The 20,217-nt window shown below is 36.6% G+C and overlaps 2 protein-coding genes across 3 annotated transcripts; both read right to left on the bottom strand.

The window, feature by feature from the left end:
- Positions 1-659: 659 nt before the first annotated feature.
- Positions 660-11,128, bottom strand: LOC140145900 (SET domain-containing protein 9-like). Its single transcript, XM_072167617.1, has 6 exons — positions 10,629-11,128; positions 7,215-7,678; positions 5,881-6,004; positions 4,812-4,927; positions 4,059-4,191; positions 660-3,611 (listed from the first exon to the last, which is right to left on the bottom strand). The coding sequence occupies exons 1-6, from the start codon at positions 10,715-10,717 to the stop codon at positions 3,521-3,523; spliced, it is 1,017 nt and encodes a 338-aa protein (XP_072023718.1). The 5' UTR covers positions 10,718-11,128; the 3' UTR covers positions 660-3,520.
- Positions 11,129-13,011: 1,883 nt separating this feature from the next.
- On the bottom strand, positions 13,012-18,989 carry LOC140145898 (uncharacterized). 2 transcript variants are annotated; one of them, XM_072167616.1, is made up of 3 exons: positions 18,840-18,989; positions 18,032-18,119; positions 13,012-15,461 (listed from the first exon to the last, which is right to left on the bottom strand). In XM_072167616.1, exon 3 carries the CDS (start codon positions 15,397-15,399, stop codon positions 14,152-14,154), a length of 1,248 nt encoding a protein of 415 aa, XP_072023717.1. In that variant the 5' UTR covers positions 15,400-15,461; positions 18,032-18,119; positions 18,840-18,989; the 3' UTR covers positions 13,012-14,151. The 2 variants fall into 2 exon arrangements, with proteins under 2 accessions (XP_072023717.1, XP_072023716.1); XM_072167615.1 differs by lacking the exon at positions 18,840-18,989 and having other exon boundaries at positions 18,032-18,275.
- Positions 18,990-20,217: the final 1,228 nt, after the last annotated feature.

Raw genomic sequence — 20,217 nt, 5'->3', positions numbered from 1 at the left:
CCCGTGGCAAAGTGTCGCCGACCGAGTGCTTGGCATGCGAGGGGTCTCGGGTTCGAATCCCACCCAGAGCAAACAACTTCTTTCCTTCTTTTCTCTCTTTATTCTTTCCTTCTTTCCCTTCCGTCGCCAAAAAGGGCAGTTAGGGTTAAGACAAAGCCATATCTTAAAGGCACTAAATCTAAATTGCAAAATAAAGTAGTCGATAAATTGGGAATTTAGTTCTGCGTTCTTTGATACCTAATTCGGTAAGATGCGATTTTATTTTACAAAGTTATACTCATTTGAATGACAAATGGTTGAGATTCAAAAGTGACAAATTTAGATATTTCCTCCTTCAACTTCAAGGCGATTTCTACTACCTATTGTTACGGGTTAGGTAAAGCCTACACAGATGAACGTTCACTCCACTGTGATCAAATCTGCATGCTTCGAGGGAAAAGTTTTGTCACCTTTGAAAAGCTCTTTTATTTAAATTACTATAAGTTAGGTTTTTTACTATAAATTACTATGAGTAAGTCGTATCGTACCGAATGAGGTATCAAATGCCCTCAACAAAATTTTCTATCTATCGACTACTTTATTTTGTAATTCAGTTTTAGTGTCTTTAAGGCTACATGCTCTTTTTGGTTGAAATTTTGGCGGGAAATAATCCGCCAAAACATTAAAGTAATCTTTTCCCACAACTAAATATCATAGTCAGGAAATTAATGATGCATCTGGTAGCTTAGATCATAACTTTCATTGCACTTAGTTGCAATTATCCCAGAAAATTCTTGATTTGTTTTTACAGAGTCTTGAATTGTCGATGTTTTTGATCAAAAACATCACTCGGTGTATTTTGAAACTCGAGGCATTAACTCTTCTCAAATTAGCCCCAAATCATAATTTATTATATGCATGTGTAGCAAACACCAATGGGAATAATTGGACGTTGTTTGCGGAGCCTAAATTTGGTTTGATTTTATTTCACAATAATTCTAAGGTGAGAATTTTGACCTGACATTTACTTTTGGATTTCAAATTTAAATTTATTGATATACATATTTTGAATAAATAAAGAGTACGCTTACCTTTCTGCAACACTTCCCGGTATCATTAAGCATCTGCTGATAACCAATATTTTAGCTGAAAACAGTCCCTTCCTATCATTTTTGAACAAAATATGGTTCAAAAGTCCGTACGCTGCGTGTATAAACTACACAGCGAGATAACGAACAGAGCTATTTACGGTGGGGTATCTATTGTAAGCTATTAGGGTAGGCCTATATAGTATATCTTCCCGCAAGTGACAAGATGTGTCAAGCAGGGCGGTATATTCAAACGCTATTGTCTGGATCATTGAGTATCGATTGAGCACGTATACATGCAGCACGGATGTGTGTGGTCCTCCCAGGTTTTGACATAAATTACAAATGATGTCGTGAATGACCCAGCGTTTTCATTTTATTATTACTAAATTAATCGTCGTTTATCACGAGTGCTAAGAGTTGTACCAGTTCAATTCATCACAATTAATTTGTATTAAATGAAAAACAAACAGACAAGTAGAGTCATATGTCTTTCTATGACCGTATTCCTACCAAAATCAAAATCAAAATGATTTTCAATACACTAGAAACGTGTTGATATGTATATCTTTGAAAATCGCCGAATGTTAACCACAGTCACCGTGGCACAGCATAGGCATCTTTAGCATTCAGTGAAATTGGCAGTGGTTTGAACCCCGGTGAAAATTTTAGTATTTTTTATTCTTTTTACTAATGCGCTGTGCCGTTTTACAAACACGCCCCTGAATGAAACTCATGGGCATGTACCCTTAAGAAATGGCTTTTGTTTTAAGTGTTTGGATACTTTTCGGGCTCAGTATATTTAAGAGATTTATACATCTAGTGCTCTATGTAACCTATTCATACGACTTTTTATACGGGTGGGGCAATAATTATGTGTACTCAGAGGTCAATTATAATGGGGAGCAAGCTTTTTTCTTGTTGGCATGACTCAGATTTGACAAGGGTTTAAAATTGGATTCCCCAAAATCTGCCATATGTAAAGGGGAGGTTTTCGGCACAACAAAAGTGGGCTAAAAATTTTATTTTTGTCGTGTCGTTTGATCACAGAATTCAATTCCACACCAGACATTATTGGTAGCATTTGGTACAGTCTAAAAAAAAATAAGAAAAAATATAGTATAAGTATTTGAGATGTTATTATCCACTCATGCCAACTCGTCAGAGTGAGCAAAAACAAAGCAGAGTTCCTTCTTGCAAAAGAATTTACTCCCAATTATTTAATTCTCATCTACAATGTTGATCAAGAATTAACTTTATGCATGCAAATATGTGACCCAGCAGAAGTAAATAAAGCACATTGAGGGACATATCAAAATTGAGATGTTCATGGTAATCCGGCATCAGTTAACTCTCTTCACGCGGGTGTCGACTGCAGACGACAAGTTTAAAAAAAAATTCAAAATTCAAAAATTTCAGAAATGTAAATTTTCATGACCATATTTGGAATCAGCATGAAAAATGCATTAAAATGAGTACAAACAAGCCTAGTATTGATTCAGTAGTTCTTAAGATAGCTCTTGATATTTTGTGAAAATATTTCAAAACTTAAACTTTTTCCATTGAAGCGCATGGCTAGCACGCAGAGCATTAAGTACAACATCTAATTTGGTCCTATAACACTATCGGTGCCCGATACCTACCGATGGCTTTTTCTATTGTACCCTGAACATTTGCAAAGTGTTTTCGTTTATTTATTATTTATATGAAAAGTGATAACACTATGCAAATGTTAATTATAATGTTTGATGCAATTTATTACATCACCTGGGTATGATAGAAAGAATCACTGGTTCATAACAGAGCACCGATAGTGTTATAGGACTAGATTCTGTAGGAAGATTTTGATTACCAAAATCAGATATGCAGCATTCCTATCAAATTCAAAAGTCATGTATAATTGAATAAAATTTGTCTCAGGATATCACCATAAGTTATACGAACAAGTTTAAGTTCTTAATTGGTTAAGATATCATGAAAAGAATAAAAACAAAAAGGCCTCACAAACATATTTGTATGTGTACTTCATCTGTAGGCTATGGTTCATGTGAGTGCATTAATATTTTGCCATGTTCCACATTATTTTGTGCTCTTAAAATCAAACTCCATAAAATGCTTCATTTGGTAGCGCTGGGTCACATTATGTGACATGATCTGGTCCATGGGGGCCAAAGTCGGCAAATTTGAAATTGAAATTTAAAGGCAAACTTATGGAGTAAAAATAATACATACACAACATGTGAGAACTTTAGAACCACGTAATACCTTTGGTGTTTTCGGAACATGATAGCCTAATGTTTGTATAAGGTAGTAATTATAGTAACTCAATTTTCAAAAATGCCTCCTTTGGCCACCATGGAACAGATCAAGTCATGTTTCTGCAAATCTTCAAGAAAAAAGAAGATTCATGCCAGAATTCTAGTCTAGGTGAACTCACAACAGATAGTGTGTCCCTATTGTACTACAGTAGTGAAATAGGATGATAATAATTCTTCACCCTCTTGGATCTCTCTTACAGACACTAGTACCACGGTCCTGAGCCACCTGGAAGGTAAAAATAAAAACATGTGTCACTTATATGATGACCCACAATACGCCACTGATGAGCTTTCACCTGATACCAAAATCTGTGTTTTAATGAGGTATAATGGGGATATGATGTTGTCACTTGGGTCATGCACATTTGAAGGGATATTTTCATTTTGACACTCAAAACTGGTATCTTGAATATATAATTTATGATTTTAAAAACTGACCCTGCAACTGAATTTGACTTGACAATGTTTTTCAAACATAAATAGAGCACCCTGGATATATTAAAATATTGTTGTATTGCATTTTCATATAAAACGTTTAAAAAATGTTTTCATGACCTTCATATAACCCTACATATAAAAATTATGATTAAAATGATTTAACCAAAACCCATTTATAACATGTTTATAACATTTTACAAAAATGTTTGTGTTTGGTGGGTATACATGTACATACCTTCTACTCTCATAGTCCTCGCCAGCATATTGGTGTTCTGTACTATAAAATACATTTGGTAGATATTTTCTAAGATTTAATGGGAAACTCAGAGGCACATCAAACTCTTGATAGTCAACATTAGCTGCACAATCTGTTTGAAAAAATACGGAATAGAGAATATGAGGCATCTATCTATCTATCTATATATACATTATTTAGCCAAAATTGTTTTACATATATATATATATATATTAATTATACGGATATATCCATTAGTCATTCATGTAAGCTTGGGTAATGTAAAGTGCCGTTTTTTGGCACTTTACATTTTTTTCTTCCTTACATTGAGTATGAATACACAACATCTTTTTGAGATATTGGACAAGCAAATTCTCCTCAATAAGCTTTACAATGATATACTAAGTATTACATGTCCTTATTGCTTGCTTACAGCAACAACAATCTATTCTGGATAGTAAAATGTGACCATAATACTTGTTAAGGGAATTATGGAATACTTGTTCAGCTTGTTTACATCGTACACATAGGGTCTGTGTTGAGCATGAGCATGATATCCCACTTTGGGATCCACCTTATTATGTGCTATTCCAGTTGAAATCCATACAAGCCATATGGAAGACATTACCTAAATCTCCACCACATTAGGTATCCCCATTTGAACTGCACACTCCGGAAGGTGTGTAGCTCATCATGTCTGCTATAGGGGGTGTATGGATTTTAACTGGAATATCCTTATACAAGATCACATACCTTTGGTATGATTGTTGATATACTGGCCTACAGCCATGGGATTAACACGGTCATCACTAAACCAAGTCATGTCGGAGGTCATATAAGGTCCTATTCTTTCTCTTTGTGAACAGGATCTGAAAGAGGAAAATATGTCATTGGTATACAGTATGTGTCAGCTAATATGTTAAGTAAATCATATATTGAAATACACACCCCGGCCACCAACCCCCGCTTGTAATTACCACCAAACCTGTACAGGTATACCACTTTTTTTTCACTATCCAACTGCAGGACACACACGTTCAAGTAATATTCTTCTAAGTACTGTGGACCCTTTTACAGTTCTCGCCATCTATTAGTGCACCAGACTTGGACAGTGATTCATACACTCTTAGATAGGAGAACCAATCAGAGCAAGCGTTATAAAAAGGCAAACCATGCATTGATTGTGTCCAATGCGCGGGTGCGCACTCCGCAAAGTGTTGTTTGGACGTGTTCATTTTTCTTGCGGGTTGATACATATATGTTTTTCCAATAATTAAAGGGCAATTTGTTATAAAAACAGCAAATATCATGTGTTTTTTTCTTCTTGTGTCTGAAATATGTTAATGAACACATATTACTTGTTGCTCGAGATGTTGATGCATCTAATGCACTCCCCCCCTTTGGGACTCGTGCATTAGATGCATCAACATCAGCGCGCATGCATTATTTTGTCTCTAATTGTGTCATTAATTTCTCTCCCAACAGGTAAATAGGTAATACACATTAATTAACCTAATTAATACATCACTTTATTTCAACATCTAAATGCAGACACACATAAAGAGATCAAACACAGTTACATGAACAGGCCACAGGTTTAGAGTTACTATACACAAAGTTTTTAATATTTTCCTTACTGCTTGTGGACCATTTAATTAAGGTACTAAGTATGTAAAAAATGACAAATATACACATGTCTCACAATTAAAAGGGTGTAAAACATGGAATACATGTACCACTTCAGCAAACTGTTTAAAGAAAACCTGGCATCCAATGCACACAAACAAATACATACAATTCAAAATATTATTAAGAACCTTACTTGTAAATCATTTTTGAGATGCCTCTATCATTCCCATCAATAAGTATTCCATCCAAGCATCGGAATATGAACTGATTACCAAGGGATTGTATCAGAATTGGTTCATGGACTGCATAAACTGTACCTATAGGAAAACAAACAAGTATGTGACACAAAAATTTAGTAACAGTTAGTAACATACTGTTCATCAGATTCCGGCAGCTTTTCATCAGCATACTGATATAAAGTTGGATCGATTGAGCTCATATTTATTCGTCGAGCTATTGGTTACAAGGCATAGCGAGAACAACAGATATTGGGTGTAAAGCATCCAATTTAATCATTAATATGTTTTGGATCCAATATTTTTGCAGACTTTGATTCATCAAAACATAATAATGATAGAACTGGAGTGATCTTTGTTTCCACTTGCAATATAGGCTACATATTGTCAGAGCTACAATTATAATGCAAAATGTGACATTATATTGGCTGTCGGGTAATCAAACAATTTTTCTCGCCTAAATTGGTACCTCTTACTTATAATTAAGGATTGTAATTGCATTTCTTATGTATATGCATGTAAAATAACAAAAAATAACAAATCACCTGAATGCTGAATAGTTAATAATCATAGGTCACCATAAGTACTCTAACATGTAATTTTTAACACTTTTACGTATGTTTTAAGACATGGGCCTCAAGTCAAAAACAAAATTTTGTAACTTCATTCTGTGTAAAACAGGTTTTTTATATACAAACATAATATTGTACAACATTTGTATAGCATCAATCAGGATTTCTCTTAACACAAACCCAGTGGAGTAGCCAGGACTTATTCAAGGGGGGGGGGGGCAACTTTCAAGTGTGGTAAAATTTGATGAACATTGTCAAAAATGGGGTAAAAACAGGGGTAGTGCTAGGTTTTCAAACAAACGGTCAACTATGGATCCAAAACAATAGAAATAAAGGGTTTAAATGACCCTTTAGCAACCTCTGAATGGGTGTGTCAAAAGCTAAAAAGAATGCACCTACGATATCTTGGCGCAAGTTAGCGCTACCCCTGAGTAAAAAGTAAAAAAAGGCCTATAAATTGTAAATTAATAGTACATGTACAGTATAAGCCTTTTCGAAATATGGCGGGCAGAAAAGGAGGGCGTACCGGTACTTTGAAGTGAGTGAACTTTTGTATGCTTATCAGCTGACAAAATATTACTCACTTCAAAGTACGCCCTCTCCTTTTGTGCCTGCCATATTTCAAAAAGGCTTATTGGGGTGGCCAGGATCCCACAATGGAGGTAATACTTCTCCCAGGATGGCAACCCATATGTCTGCAAGTACTCCATTGCACTAACCTGGATAGAGTGCCAGTACACATCCCTTAGGCACCACTCCCCTTGTTACTACGACACCTGTGCCTCCTCCAGCTATTCTACTCGGCGCCCTCTCGATGGTAAACCCAAGCACACTATGCATAACATCTAAAGGAGTCCTTGCATCTGTATTTAAATGGTACGGCAATATGCATCCACAGTGTGCTACAATAGTATCATATGAAGCTACATTCCTGTGTTGTAGTCCAAGATGTTCAATTTCCTGTTCAGCTAATAAGTTTGTTCTTTTAATTTCACAAGCTTCACAAAGTTGTGCTTCGTGCTCTGTTTGGATTTCTTGTGCAAATGGCTTTGCGGATGAGGCCGAAAAGTTTTCAATTGTTTGACTCCTCTCCAGAGCTGTACAGAATACCAGGAGAGATTTTTCCACTGTAGCATCAGGGAGAAGTTTGTCTAAACTGGCATGAGGAACTGCTCTGACGGACCTGAAAGACAGAAAAATGAAGAGTTTACATGTATTATATGTAAAATATGATATAATATATCCAACTTCAGCTTTACTACACGCACCTTTATACCAACAACATAACTAGATGGATTGTTGCACAGCACAAAGCGGAACCATGCTAGCTAGGGGCTTCAACCGGATTTCGTGGTTTGCACTTACATGTATTAGGCGGCACATATTAAAGCCTTAATGTACGATTCCCGTCAATTTTTAATTTTGTTATTCTTGATTCAAAATGTTGAAATTTTATTAGTACCGGTATTAACTACGGGAAGGGTTGCTGTCTATTTTAAGTTGAAATAACAAGGTAAAGTGAAAGAAACCCCACTGGTTATTTTGGCCATTTAACATGCAGTTCTATGGGAGGACATATTATCATAATTTTTAAATTATGATAATATGTCAAACTTTGCTCTGTTGACCTACAAAGACAACAAATTTGGCCGATTCCATTTAGGTGCAAGTTGGGATATGTGTAAACATTACAAATATGAAAAAAAAATCAGGTTTGAAAAAAATTAACCAATTTCATATAGGCCCTTCGCACTTGATTATTAGTTTCCTGTTAAAGATTTTAAAAAAGGGACAAGGTGACTTTTAATTATTACGGTAATTATCTTTTATTTTCTTTCTTTAGTTTGAACTATTAAAAGCAACTATTGACTCGTTTTGACTAGAGTTAATTATTTCACAACAATATTTGATTTTATAAATAAGTGAAGGTGGAGTTGTACTCTTTGTTCATTCATCATTAATGTTGATATTATTAAGGGGGTACTACACCCATGCCCAATTTTGTGCCTATTTTTGAAATTTTCTCAAAAATTATATAGAGCATTGGTGACAAGTAAGATATGTATATTATAGGGGCAAGGACTACAACTGCTACACTGGTCTGGAAATTTTATTTCAGCACAGACAACAGTTGTGGAGTTACAGTCAAAAATGAGGCAAAACCAATATTTGATCAATAAATCAATAACTACTTGCCTTGAGTTGCTGAATTTTCAGTGCAGTAATATCTTACTTGTCACCAATGCGCTATAAATTGTGAGAAAAACGCAAAAATAAGCAAAAAATTGGCTAGGGGTGTGGTACCCCCTTACCCTATCATCCTCTTTTGATGACATTTTTCAGTACATTGTAGATATCTACGAAAAAAGTTTATTCCCAAAATTTGAGTTGATTCCAATGTTGCGTTTGCGAGTTACGCATGAAATGTGTATTACACTGCTCCATAGGCCACTCTTGTAATTATGGTATACCAGAACAAAATTAAAATTTGATGATATTTTTTGCTAAATGAATTAATCTGCAAGAATTTTTTGGTACCGGTACAAAAAGGTATAAAAATCTCAACTTTTTTTGCAAAAAAGTGGGAGGATGAGGCTGTGGACCACAAAATGCCCTTTTGGGGACCTTCCTGGCCCCCGCACTCTGTGCATCCGCGGGTATTCATGCTTGTCGGTGAACTTTAAAAACACCCCCTTTTGCATCTCATTTCGCGAAGTTTTTAGGGGAAATAACACCCCTTTTTTAGCGATTTCGCTAATTATTTGCCCTTCGACAATACCCCTATTTTCGCTAAAACGCGAACGATATTTCTAATATGTGTACATCCATATCAAAAGGATGCACTTGTCGGCTGCTACATGTGTCTCATGTCACATAATAACTGGGAATAAATACCAGACTCAATTCAAGTGGGGGTCACTTTATATCATCCCCAAGTCACATGGCTTATTTTATACAGTGAACATTCCATAACCATGTGACTTGGGGATGATTTGAAGTGACCTCCACTTGAGATGAGTCTGGTATTTATTCCTAGCTATTACGTGAAATGAGACACATGTAGCAGCCGACAAGTGCATCCTTTTGATATGGATCAATTTTGCGAACACATTGTTTGAAAAAACACTCCTTTTTTGTGTGTTTCACGAATCGCGTTTCTTCATCTGAAAACACCCCTTATTATTTCGCGAAATTTTGGACAAGCATGAATACCCACGGATGCACGGAGTGCGGGGGCTGGGGGGGGACCTTTTACACATATTTGCAGGCATTTATTAAGAGCGATTTGACGTCAAAATAACTTGCATGCAACCATAATACATGTACAGCGTTCCGATGTTGTGACATCATTTTCCCTGAGCTGATGTGCCCACTGGGATCAAGAGTTGCATTGACAAAACAAAACAAAACAATGAACCATCTTTATTGTAATATCAATCCAGGGGGGAGAGCACTCCCATATACACAATGTATTAACATACATATACGTCATGTGCCCATGAAATGGCCGTTATTTTTGGCAAATCCTACACCCAATGACCCCGTTTTTTTCAGTAGCCTACACTGAATGACCCCCTTTTTTGAACAATTAGTCCTCAAATGTGAAATTTCGGCGTGTTTCGCATACATTTTGAAAAAAATAAAGAGTTGTGTCTATTTTGTACTGTAAAATTGGGTAAAAAGCTATTTTTGATTGTTTACGATGTGAAATTTTGGGCGCTCCCATACAAACTCACCCCATTTTTCACATTGCCAACACCGAATGACCCCCTTTCCCCAAAAAATTTCTACACTGATAGACCCCTAGTTTTGTACGCTGGTAGGCACAGGTACGTCACTTTCATTCGAAAGTGCCCCCCACCCACAAGTGCTCCGGTATCAATCATAAAAAACTTTATAGTGAGATTGAGAGGGTGAATGCTACCCATATGGGGGCACATGTACCTACCATTTTCCACTGACAGAGTGCCCCGAGTATTTCATATCTACTTAAGTATGTCATAACTTGAGTACGGTATTTCATAACTTAAGACTACTTGAGTATTTCATAACTTTAAACTCATTATTAATATTTTAAAAGTTACATATTTGTAATGCTCATTCAATGTCATTCCCATGGCATGCTCACCTACCTGTTTTTCATGTTAAATGCAATCCACGGAAGAAACCGGTACTTATAATCATTCCACCTGCCTAGCAAAGTCTTCACCACCTTGGCCATGTCGCTTGTAAACACAAGATAGTTGCACTCTATGAATAACGATCTAATATGTCATGCAATTGCATACAGTTCATTCATGTTTGATTTTCCTGTTAAGTCACTCATGCACAGTAAAATTAAGCTTCCCGAATATTTTTTCTTCTCTGTTTCATGTTTGTTCAGGATGCAAATGACAGATTAGCTAGCGTATAGAGAGAAGAAAATCTTGGCGTTGTCTTCATTAACTGTATGGATAATTCTTTTCTTTTAAAGTCTAAATTTTCTTGATAAAATCCAACACTTTGGTGTACTTTCTTTTTATTGACTTTGTTTTTCGTTAATTGCAGCCTGTCGCCTATTGCCGAAACTCGGCCTGGTGTCTGTTCGTCCACAATTACTTTGTCCCTTTATTGAGTTGGCATTATTGAATGCTGGGAGCTGTAACTGGGCGAGTTAAAAAAAGGCGAGTTCAAGAAAAGCGAGTTATAAAGGCGAGTTACCCCCACAGAGATTAGTTTTTTTTGTCAATTACCCCCCACAAAGTAAGCTAAAGGCGAGTTACGACAACACCAACAAGTTCCACCGGGGAGTTACGACAACACCATCAAGTCCTGCAAGCGAGTTTATACGACAACACCATCAAGTCCTGCAAGCGAGTTACGACAACATCATCAAGTCCTGCAAGCGACTTGCCGTAAAAATCATAACTCACCGGCGGGACATGCCGTAAAAATCATAACTCGCCGGCGGGACTTGCCATTTAAATCATAACTCGCGGCCGAGACTTGCCGTAAACTTGTAACTTGCCGGCGGGACTTGTCGCATACTCAGTAGTCTACTGTGTAGACCCTTTTTATTTAATAATCACTGTTATTTGACCTTCCCCCTCTGACCATGGAAGCGCCATCTATGCTGTTCTGAGCCAACAGCCAAATCTTCAAGTTGAAGGCTCACTCCGAAAACTGCTCCCCGCCGAGAACCGCCATCCCGGGAAATTCCCGGGAGGAGCGGTTCTCGACTGGCAGCTTTCGGAGTGAGCCACCAACGTTAAAGATTAATAGCTATGCTGTTGGATCAGAATAGGAAAGATGGCGTTTCCCATGCATAAACAGAGAGGGGACGACAGACAACAGTGATGCTAAATGAAAAGAGTCTAATACAGTAGACTACATTCTCAGCAGGGGTCACTCTTTAATCTCTGCAGGGGGTAACTCGCCATTCTAACTCGCTTTCATCTAACTCACCCACTTTTAACTCGCCATTTACCTGTCCCCTTGAATGCTCGTATACTTCCATGCTATAAAGAACCCCGGTAGCGAACACTATAACTGGAGGCGGTAATTAATAGTATGTGACCCATGGGTGTAGACAGAGGGAGCCGGGGCAATAATTTTATAGAGAGTTATTTTGCATAAAATTTGTTGATTTTGCTCCCCTGAAATTCACTTTCCCCCTCAATGCCCCCCCCCGAAAATTTTTTCTGGCGCCGCCACTGTACATTAGGTTCAAAACCGATAAATCAGCACAACTTGGAATTGAAAAATCTGCAAAAATAAAGTATCTCTAAATTACTCCTTTTTATTCATAAATCAAAGGCATTCCGTCCAATTTTCATTCTGGAAGGTATGACAATCAAATCTTGCGAACTTTTATTTTTACATCAATTTCAATAATGCTCATGTGTTTTCTATGGGACTATACGTTACTAAGGGAAAAATACGTTACCATTTTAATAGATTGAAAGGAGTACTGCAAGCTCTTTTGTTGATAATGCAAAAACTAATTGTTTGGGGATAAAACAATGCAATGTCGCCTTTTAGTTCAAATAGAAACTTTTGTTAAAGGGGAAAATTTAGATGAAACTTACAATTAGGATTTTCATTGAGCCTATTTTCTGTAATTTTTTCCCTACAAGTACTTATATTGCATGGTAGCGTTAAAAGAAAACAATACACAGGTAATCGGGCGCGGTTTTAGTAAATTTTAATAGGGTTTTAAAATTAATGGTATTGGTAACATATGTTTCTGTCACGTAGGCTACATTTTATCTTCCAAAAAGCCAAACAAGTATGTTAGAAATGTGTTAATGAAATAATATTAATAAAGTTTATCAAGTGCACCTCGGCTATAATTTGCTCAACAGTTTATAGTAACCTTTTTTTTAACCCTGCAATTTGCAATTTATGGTAACATATGTTTCATTTCTTAAAAATACAGTCTAATCCTAATATGAAAATCCTGAATGCTACTGATGTAACCTATCGTTAATGATGTCAGTTACTTCTCTTTTATTTTAGGGGGGGTAATGCTGGGACAAATTGAAATTCATCATTTTAGGAACAGGTCAGCGGGATGTGGAAATTTTTAGTTTTGGTTTTTAGTTTTAAAGATGATTCAATAGTCAAAACAAATATGGATTATTAACATTTAATGATGAAACACAAATAATGGTGATCACTAGCATTGTGTTCAAGGATGTGCGCATAAAGCAGAAATTTATGTCCAAAGCCTCTCTGGCAAAGCTCACACTGGAAGGATTTCTCTTTCGTGTGAGTTACCATGTGACTTTTCAAGCTATTCCTAGAGAAGCGTTTCTGACAGTATTCACACTGATAGGGTTTCTCTTTTGTATGTATCCTAATGTGTTGTGATCTTTCAGATGGGCATTTTGTCCAAAACGTTTCAGACAATACTCACACAATACTGATAGGTGTGAGTTCTGATGTGTCGTTTGAGACAATTGTCATCTCCAAATCATTACTAACAATACTCACATTGATATGGCTTTTCATTGGTGTGTGTACATCATAATTATAAAAAGTATTTCTGACAATATTCACACTGTTCTAGGGTGTGAATTCGGTTGTGGAACCCTGGAATTATGGCCTCATAACTGCTAAATTGTTGGTCTAATGTTTATAAATGTATACATATATTTATAAAAGTATACATATTTAGAATGGCAAAGACTTGATAAGTTTTTGTGCAAGGTCAAATTTGGGCCAACATGCTCAAAAAAATTCTTGGGCCAAATTTTTTTAAAATAAATTTTAAAAACTAGTTGAATATCGACCAACTTTGAAAAATTAGCACCAAAAATGGTAAAAGAAAGCTGAATTTTCAAAACAAATCATAAAAAACAGATTTTCGCCCAAATTTCAAATATTTTTGGTGAAGTTAGTAAAAAAAACCCCAAAAAACAAAACAAACACAACGGCTCTAGATATTTTTATTTAGTTTTTGGCCCAAGACCAACAAGAAGTGGGCCAAAACCGTTGTGTTTGGGATTTTGGGCCAAAAATGACATTTGACCCATGAATTGATTAAGTCTTTGCCATTCTAAATATGTATACTTCTATATACATTACACCAACAATTTTAGCAGTTATGAGGCCCGAAAGTTTCCACAATTCCAGGGTTCAGACCAACCTTTAGACAAATCTTGTGTTTGAAGCTTATTCGCATTGGTAATTGTTTTTTTCTTCAGTGTGCTTTTTGAGAATGTGTTTTTTCAGATATCTATTCTGCGTAAAGGATTGTTGACAAACCTCACATTGATAAGGTTTCTCTTTAGTGTGTATTCTGATGTGGTCTTTCAGGTGGCAACTTTGCCCAAAGCGTTTTTGACAATATTCACATTGGTATGGTTTTTCTTCGGTGTGAGTTCTGATGTGTCTTCGTAGATGACTAATATCACCAAAACATTTCTGGCAAACCTGACACTGATAAGGTTTCTCTTTAGTGTGAGTTCTGATGTGCCGTTTAAGTGAATTAACCTCTCTAAAACATTTCTGACAATACTCGCATTGAAAATGGGTTTTCTCTGTATTGTGACAATTACGGATGTGTCTTCTCAAATATTTACTTTGAGCAAAGAATTTCTGACAGTACTCACATTGGTAGGGTTTCTCTTTGGAGTGAGTTCTGATGTGAGCTTTCAGATGACAGCTCTGTGTTAAGCACTTTCCACAAATATCACACTGATAGGATTTCTCTTTGGTGTGAGTTTGGAGATGTCTTTTCAGACACTTCCTCCATCTGAAGCATTTCTGACAATAATCACATTGATATGCTTTCTCATTAGTGTGAGTTAGGACGTGTCCTTTGAAACGACCCTCATGAACGAAGCATTTCTGGCAATACTCACATTGATAGAGTTTCTGTGACAAGGTTTTCTTGTAGATGTTGTAATCACTGCTGTGGTCCATGTCATAGCTACTACATACAAAATATTTCTGACAAAACTTGCACATATTGTCGTTCCCAAGATGGTGCTTAATTAAATGAGCAAACAGGTTATCTTTGCTGACATAGCACTGCTCACAACTCTTACAAAACCACAATCTTCCTGTTGAATCTTTGGTTATACACTGTATACAGGGGCATAACACTTCATCGATATGAGTTTTTAAGTTATCTGCATGATTATGAGTGTGAGTTTGAATGTGTCTCTTCAAATTACCATTATATGAAAAGCATTTCTGACAATATTCACACCGATAGAGCTTTTCTTTGAATTGAGTTCTGACGTGGGTACTGAAACCACTGTCATTAGCAATCTGGATCCTGACATGTGGCTTCTTACGTTGTAATCTTCTATACTTCATCCAATGTCTACGAATATGACGTGAACGTTTGTCAAAGGATTCAAAACTAGCTTCACAGAATACACATGTCAGTGGTTGTAACATTGCTGCGATCATTTGGTGGCTTACTGTTAATATAAGATGTGCATATAGTACTCAGTAATTCCAGCTAGAATGCCCTGCAGTACAAAATTAAAAACAAATAATTGTTAAAAAAAGTTAAAAACTAGTTATAATTAAAATATGAAATGGTCACAAGTGGAGTACCGTATGTCATAAGGTGGGCAGTGGGCAATGGGTATGCAAAAATGGTGGCAGTGTTACATTTTCCCAAATTTCAGGGAGACCACCATTGCCTGCACTTTTTCAATTTTGGCCTTGGTTCCCCAGATCTTTGTCAACTTCCAAGGCACTCTTCATCACTTGTTGGCCTTGGTGTCCTTCATTCTTCGCCCGTGGACTTGAAAATGGGTGCCCCAAAATGTTAAAATTCAAGGCCTGCACAAGCCCTTGGCGCTATTGATACATCATTTTGTAGTTGAAAGAAGAGTCTATGACATAACAAAAGCTCCTTCAGGTGGTGGTGAACTAGTCCGAATAATCAGTCCAAGTACAAAATACTGACATGATCGTGTTCTGGGTTAGAACTGTTTCAAAAGCTTGATGGCAAATTGGACAAAAGCTTGGTGCCCTTCTCAAATTTTCAACAGTTGCCATGATCAGTCCAAGAGAACGCCAAATATGGATCAGGAGTATTACATAATAATACCCTGCTATGACAATAGCTGCACTAGGTTAATTGTATAATCTCCTTATGTGGTTAGCATGGCTGGGCCAGGAAATCCACAAGGTCAGCCAATGTATGTACGTATGTATTCGGTACATGTGCCATATCTTTTACAATGGGTGATAAATTTCTGGTTTGTTTTATTTCAAAACGCAACATTCGATATTCTAAAGCTTGGTCCAAATCCAAGAGAAGAACCAACTCTAGTAATTTATGTGGTTTCAAATTATATCAGACGTTGCCTTTTTGATAGAAATGGTGTTTGTTGATGTGCACAGTTTCCCATTAGATCATAACATGCTGTTGTACATCCAAGGTCAAAGGTCTTTTAATCCATATTTGGCGTTGTTCTGGGACTGATGATGCCCTCTTGAAATATTACAAACTGCTGTGCTGCCTTGCCTTTTCAGTGAAAATCCAAGGCAATTATCAACTTGCCCTAAAAAAGTTGCTGTGCCCCTTCAGATCCTTAATTCGAGGGCTGATTACAAGAAAATTCGATTTGTTGTCAGGTAAAACACAGGTTTTGTTTCCAACTGAAAATGCAATACACTAATTAGCGACGATTGCTGTGGATATATTTTACTGCATTTTATCCATTATAACGATTTTTAAATCGTTCATCAAAATTGTGATATATTTTTTTGAGAATTACAATTATATAAAGGAACACATGTATAGAATATTAAATCACATGTCTATAATACAATGTACATATCGACACACTATGCCACTTTCTTTATCTGCGTCAATAATAGAATTGATTTCAATTGAATTTTTTTATCAAAATGGGAATTCCCATTTTTTTTGGATAAAATTTTGGTCTGGGAATTCCCAAAAATTTATGATACAAATTCACATGTCTTCTTTAGGGGGGGGGGTGCCATTAATTTCTGGAATAGCCCAATACATCTCTCCATTTTGAGTTTGTACTTTACTACTGAGCGATCTAGCGATCAATTTCTAGCCAATCAGATAGGACTCCTTTTCTTGCGTTCGGTGAAATATAATTATAATAAAGGGTGTCGACACTGTGGGAGTCCCTTATTAGAATCTTTGTTAAAATTATTTAATTTTTTTACCATTCATTTCTGTGTAAAATTACAATTGCAACATATTTGTCAACACATCATAAAAACGGGAGGCCCTAATATTTTTGTTATTTCCCCAAAGCCTATACATGTACATCGAATGTATGGAGAGACCATCTTGTCCAATTGTCAAAAGCCGTAACTCACACATACGATGGGTGTACCCAAAGCTTGATGAGATTTTTTTTATAAATTGATAAACAAGAACTTCTTAACATGCCTTTTCATTACAACAATTTTAGAAACAATGAAAGAGAGCAAAGAAGAAAAATAACAAAAATATTTGTAAATCTCCAAAAATCGGTTGAGGGTGGGAATGATATGCATGTTTTCTTTTTTACTTGGCTTTGTAACTTGCTGAAAATTTATAGCATTTGATGCGAAATTTGTTAAACAATTCAATGCTTTTCTTTTTTTAATAAGCATTTAAATTGTGCCTAACACCGGGGCCTACGTAAAATGAGAAATGAGGCTATAGCACCCTTTCCAGCATTCTCTAATATTAATCACCATAGACTTTACATGTAAAATGAAAAGGTACATAAAAAAGAATAGCATTCAAGTTTGGAATAAAATTCGCATCTTTAAAAACAAACTTAGTACCAGGAGTACATGTGGTAATGCAATGCAAGGCACTAGATTTCGAGTGCAGTGGGGGCTACATTTTTAGGTTTACGAAATATTTTTTAATTTTGTATTGTATAATTATGTTGATACATGTGTAGGCCTATGGTCTTTTCATAAATAAAATGTCCATCTGAAATGGTTATACTAGCATTGATTGAGCATGAATATTTTTATAATACATACATGTACATCATCATGATCATGTCATACATGTGTCAATGAGTGCTATTTTACAAAAGCTTACCGTCATGAGTCCGTCACCACTTACGAAGTTGCCCACATCAAATCCTTGTTTCTAAACAAAGAGATCATATTTAACCATATTTCTGTTTCTGTTACGGTACAAAAAAATGGGTAACTTCCCTTGGGAAACTCAGTATCACAGACAAAGCTGCATCTACACTAAGCTGTTTAGACCAGTTTTACATTTGATGAGAAACGTTTTACGTCTAGGTTAATCAGTCATGCTGGCTGACCATGTATAGACGTCAGAATTACTCTTGGACCTATCAATTGATTAAAGTGAATGCAGCGACAGAGGTGGGGTTCGAACCCGGGGGTCACTCAACACAAATGACCATACGGGTATGCTCCCCCGGAAAGACCCCCCTTTTTGCGTTTCGCAGCTCCGAAAGACCCCCTTATTTGACCAAAATAAAGCTCCGAAAGACCCTTGATTTTGATCATTTCAGCTCTAAAAGACCCCAAAATTGCTCATTCCTCATATTTCAGGCGATTTTCAACCAAAAAGTCAAGAAAGACCCTTGATTTTGACTTTTCGCAGCTCAAAAAGACCCCATTTTACTTGTTCACAGCCGGTTCGCAGCTCGAAAGACCCCCTTTTGCAGTACGCGCGCCGTCAGCTCCCAAAGACCCACCACCTCAAAATTCCGGGGAGCATACCCACCAAAATTTTTTGATGTGCCCCCCCGGGGTTCGAACTTAGTTCACCACGTAAACTTATGGCTCAAAATTCGGACCGCTCGCCAATAGTATCAGTTTGTGAATGAGGACATCGTATAAGTTCCTTGTACTAGGTTCGAACTCACAACCTTGTGATCACGAGTCCGGTGCTCTATCCACTACACCACAAGGCCCTCAACCATAGATACTAAAAATAATTTAGTATCTAGATGATTTAACTCATAATTAACTCTAAACACTAGCATTGAATACAGTAATTCTGACGTTCTGATGAAAATTTTTTTTTTGTCGCGAATCATGAACCCTAAACGAAGCCTGTCGCCCGATACTGCATGCACGGTCCACTAACATTCTGTCTTTAGTGTTTTCGCCTAGTCACTTGAATCCAGCAAGGGTTACACAATTAATTCTATATAATTGTTGAAGGGTTTTACACCCGAAACTTCGTGTCTCTTGAATTGTATTCAATTTTGCACTGCGTCTAAAAATATCTCCACTTCGACCATTATATCTAACCTAAATCTTCTTCCAATTCCAGTGGTGTACCGTGGCCGCTCCTACCCCGGGGGCTGAAGAAAATTCAATTTTTTGCCGCCTCTTCCTCAACAACCCAAAAAGGTTGACCCAATCCGTGGTTTGAAAAAGTGAAGAGCATAAAAAAAGAAAGAAAAAAAAGGATTATAGGAGCTAGCGCCCTAAAAGCAACACATTTTTATTTTTTTCACAATCTTTTAAACATTTTTCCGCGCTTTTTTTTTACTAATTCTTTTTGCCGCCCCTTCTTCTTCCGCCGCCCCTTCAATACTAAAAGAACTTTAAAGCCCAGTTTTGTTTTGCAAATTTTGATTTGATAGTTATTCTAATAGCCCAAAATGTATTGCCATGGTGACACATTGAATGAAAAAGATGCGAATTCAAAGTTTGCTGCTTTAAAAGTGTCGATCGTCACTGGTCACCACAAGTCATCCTTGACCAGTCTTGAGTATCGTTTTATGTGGTGAAACTTTTGATTCTGCATTTTTATTCAAATTTTTTGTTCAAACCCGGTGTTCAAAGTGTCACCATGATGGCTACAAATTTCGAGTTATCCAGACAAATGAGAAATCAACATTTGCATAATTGAAAATGTGGTTCCTTTTGCTATTTCAGTTTTTGGTATTGCTATAATAGAAGCGTAACTTCAGCTTGCTTATTCCGCGGCTATGTCCTTAAAAATACTACAGTAGGAGCGATATCATAATTACTTCAAATCCTTTATGTAGGCCTATTGGCAAACAATATAGACAACTAACTTGTGTAGATTCTTATATCCGCCATGAGAGCGCACACTTTGCCCATGCTGCTGAACTGTCCGTAGCGAAATGGTAGAGCAAAGCCTGTTCACTGAGTATAATCAAATGAGCGCCCAAACCAATTTGGGCGCTGCAATAGGTTGTTGGCGAACCTCTGTTTTGTGTGCATGCGACAACTCAATCACACCCTTGGATTAGAACAAATGGTACCTCT

Source organism: Amphiura filiformis, chromosome 2 (genome assembly GCF_039555335.1).
Source record: "Amphiura filiformis chromosome 2, Afil_fr2py, whole genome shotgun sequence".
NCBI classification, from domain to species: domain Eukaryota; kingdom Metazoa; phylum Echinodermata; class Ophiuroidea; order Amphilepidida; family Amphiuridae; genus Amphiura; species Amphiura filiformis.
This window is presented reverse-complemented; position numbering and strand designations above follow the sequence as displayed.

Coding starts and splice junctions, on each gene's coding strand:
- LOC140145900 (XM_072167617.1), bottom strand. CDS start 10,717: ATGGCCAAGGTGGTGAAGACTTTGCTAGGCAGGTGGAATGATTATAAG. Junction 6,005..7,214: donor TGTACTGGCACTCTATCCAG/GTTAGTGCAATG, acceptor GTTTTCCTATAG/GTACAGTTTATGCAGTCCAT. Junction 4,192..4,811: donor TATCAACAATCATACCAAAG/GTATGTGATCTT, acceptor TTTTTCAAACAG/ATTGTGCAGCTAATGTTGAC.
- LOC140145898 (XM_072167616.1), bottom strand. CDS start 15,399: ATGATCGCAGCAATGTTACAACCACTGACATGTGTATTCTGTGAAGCT.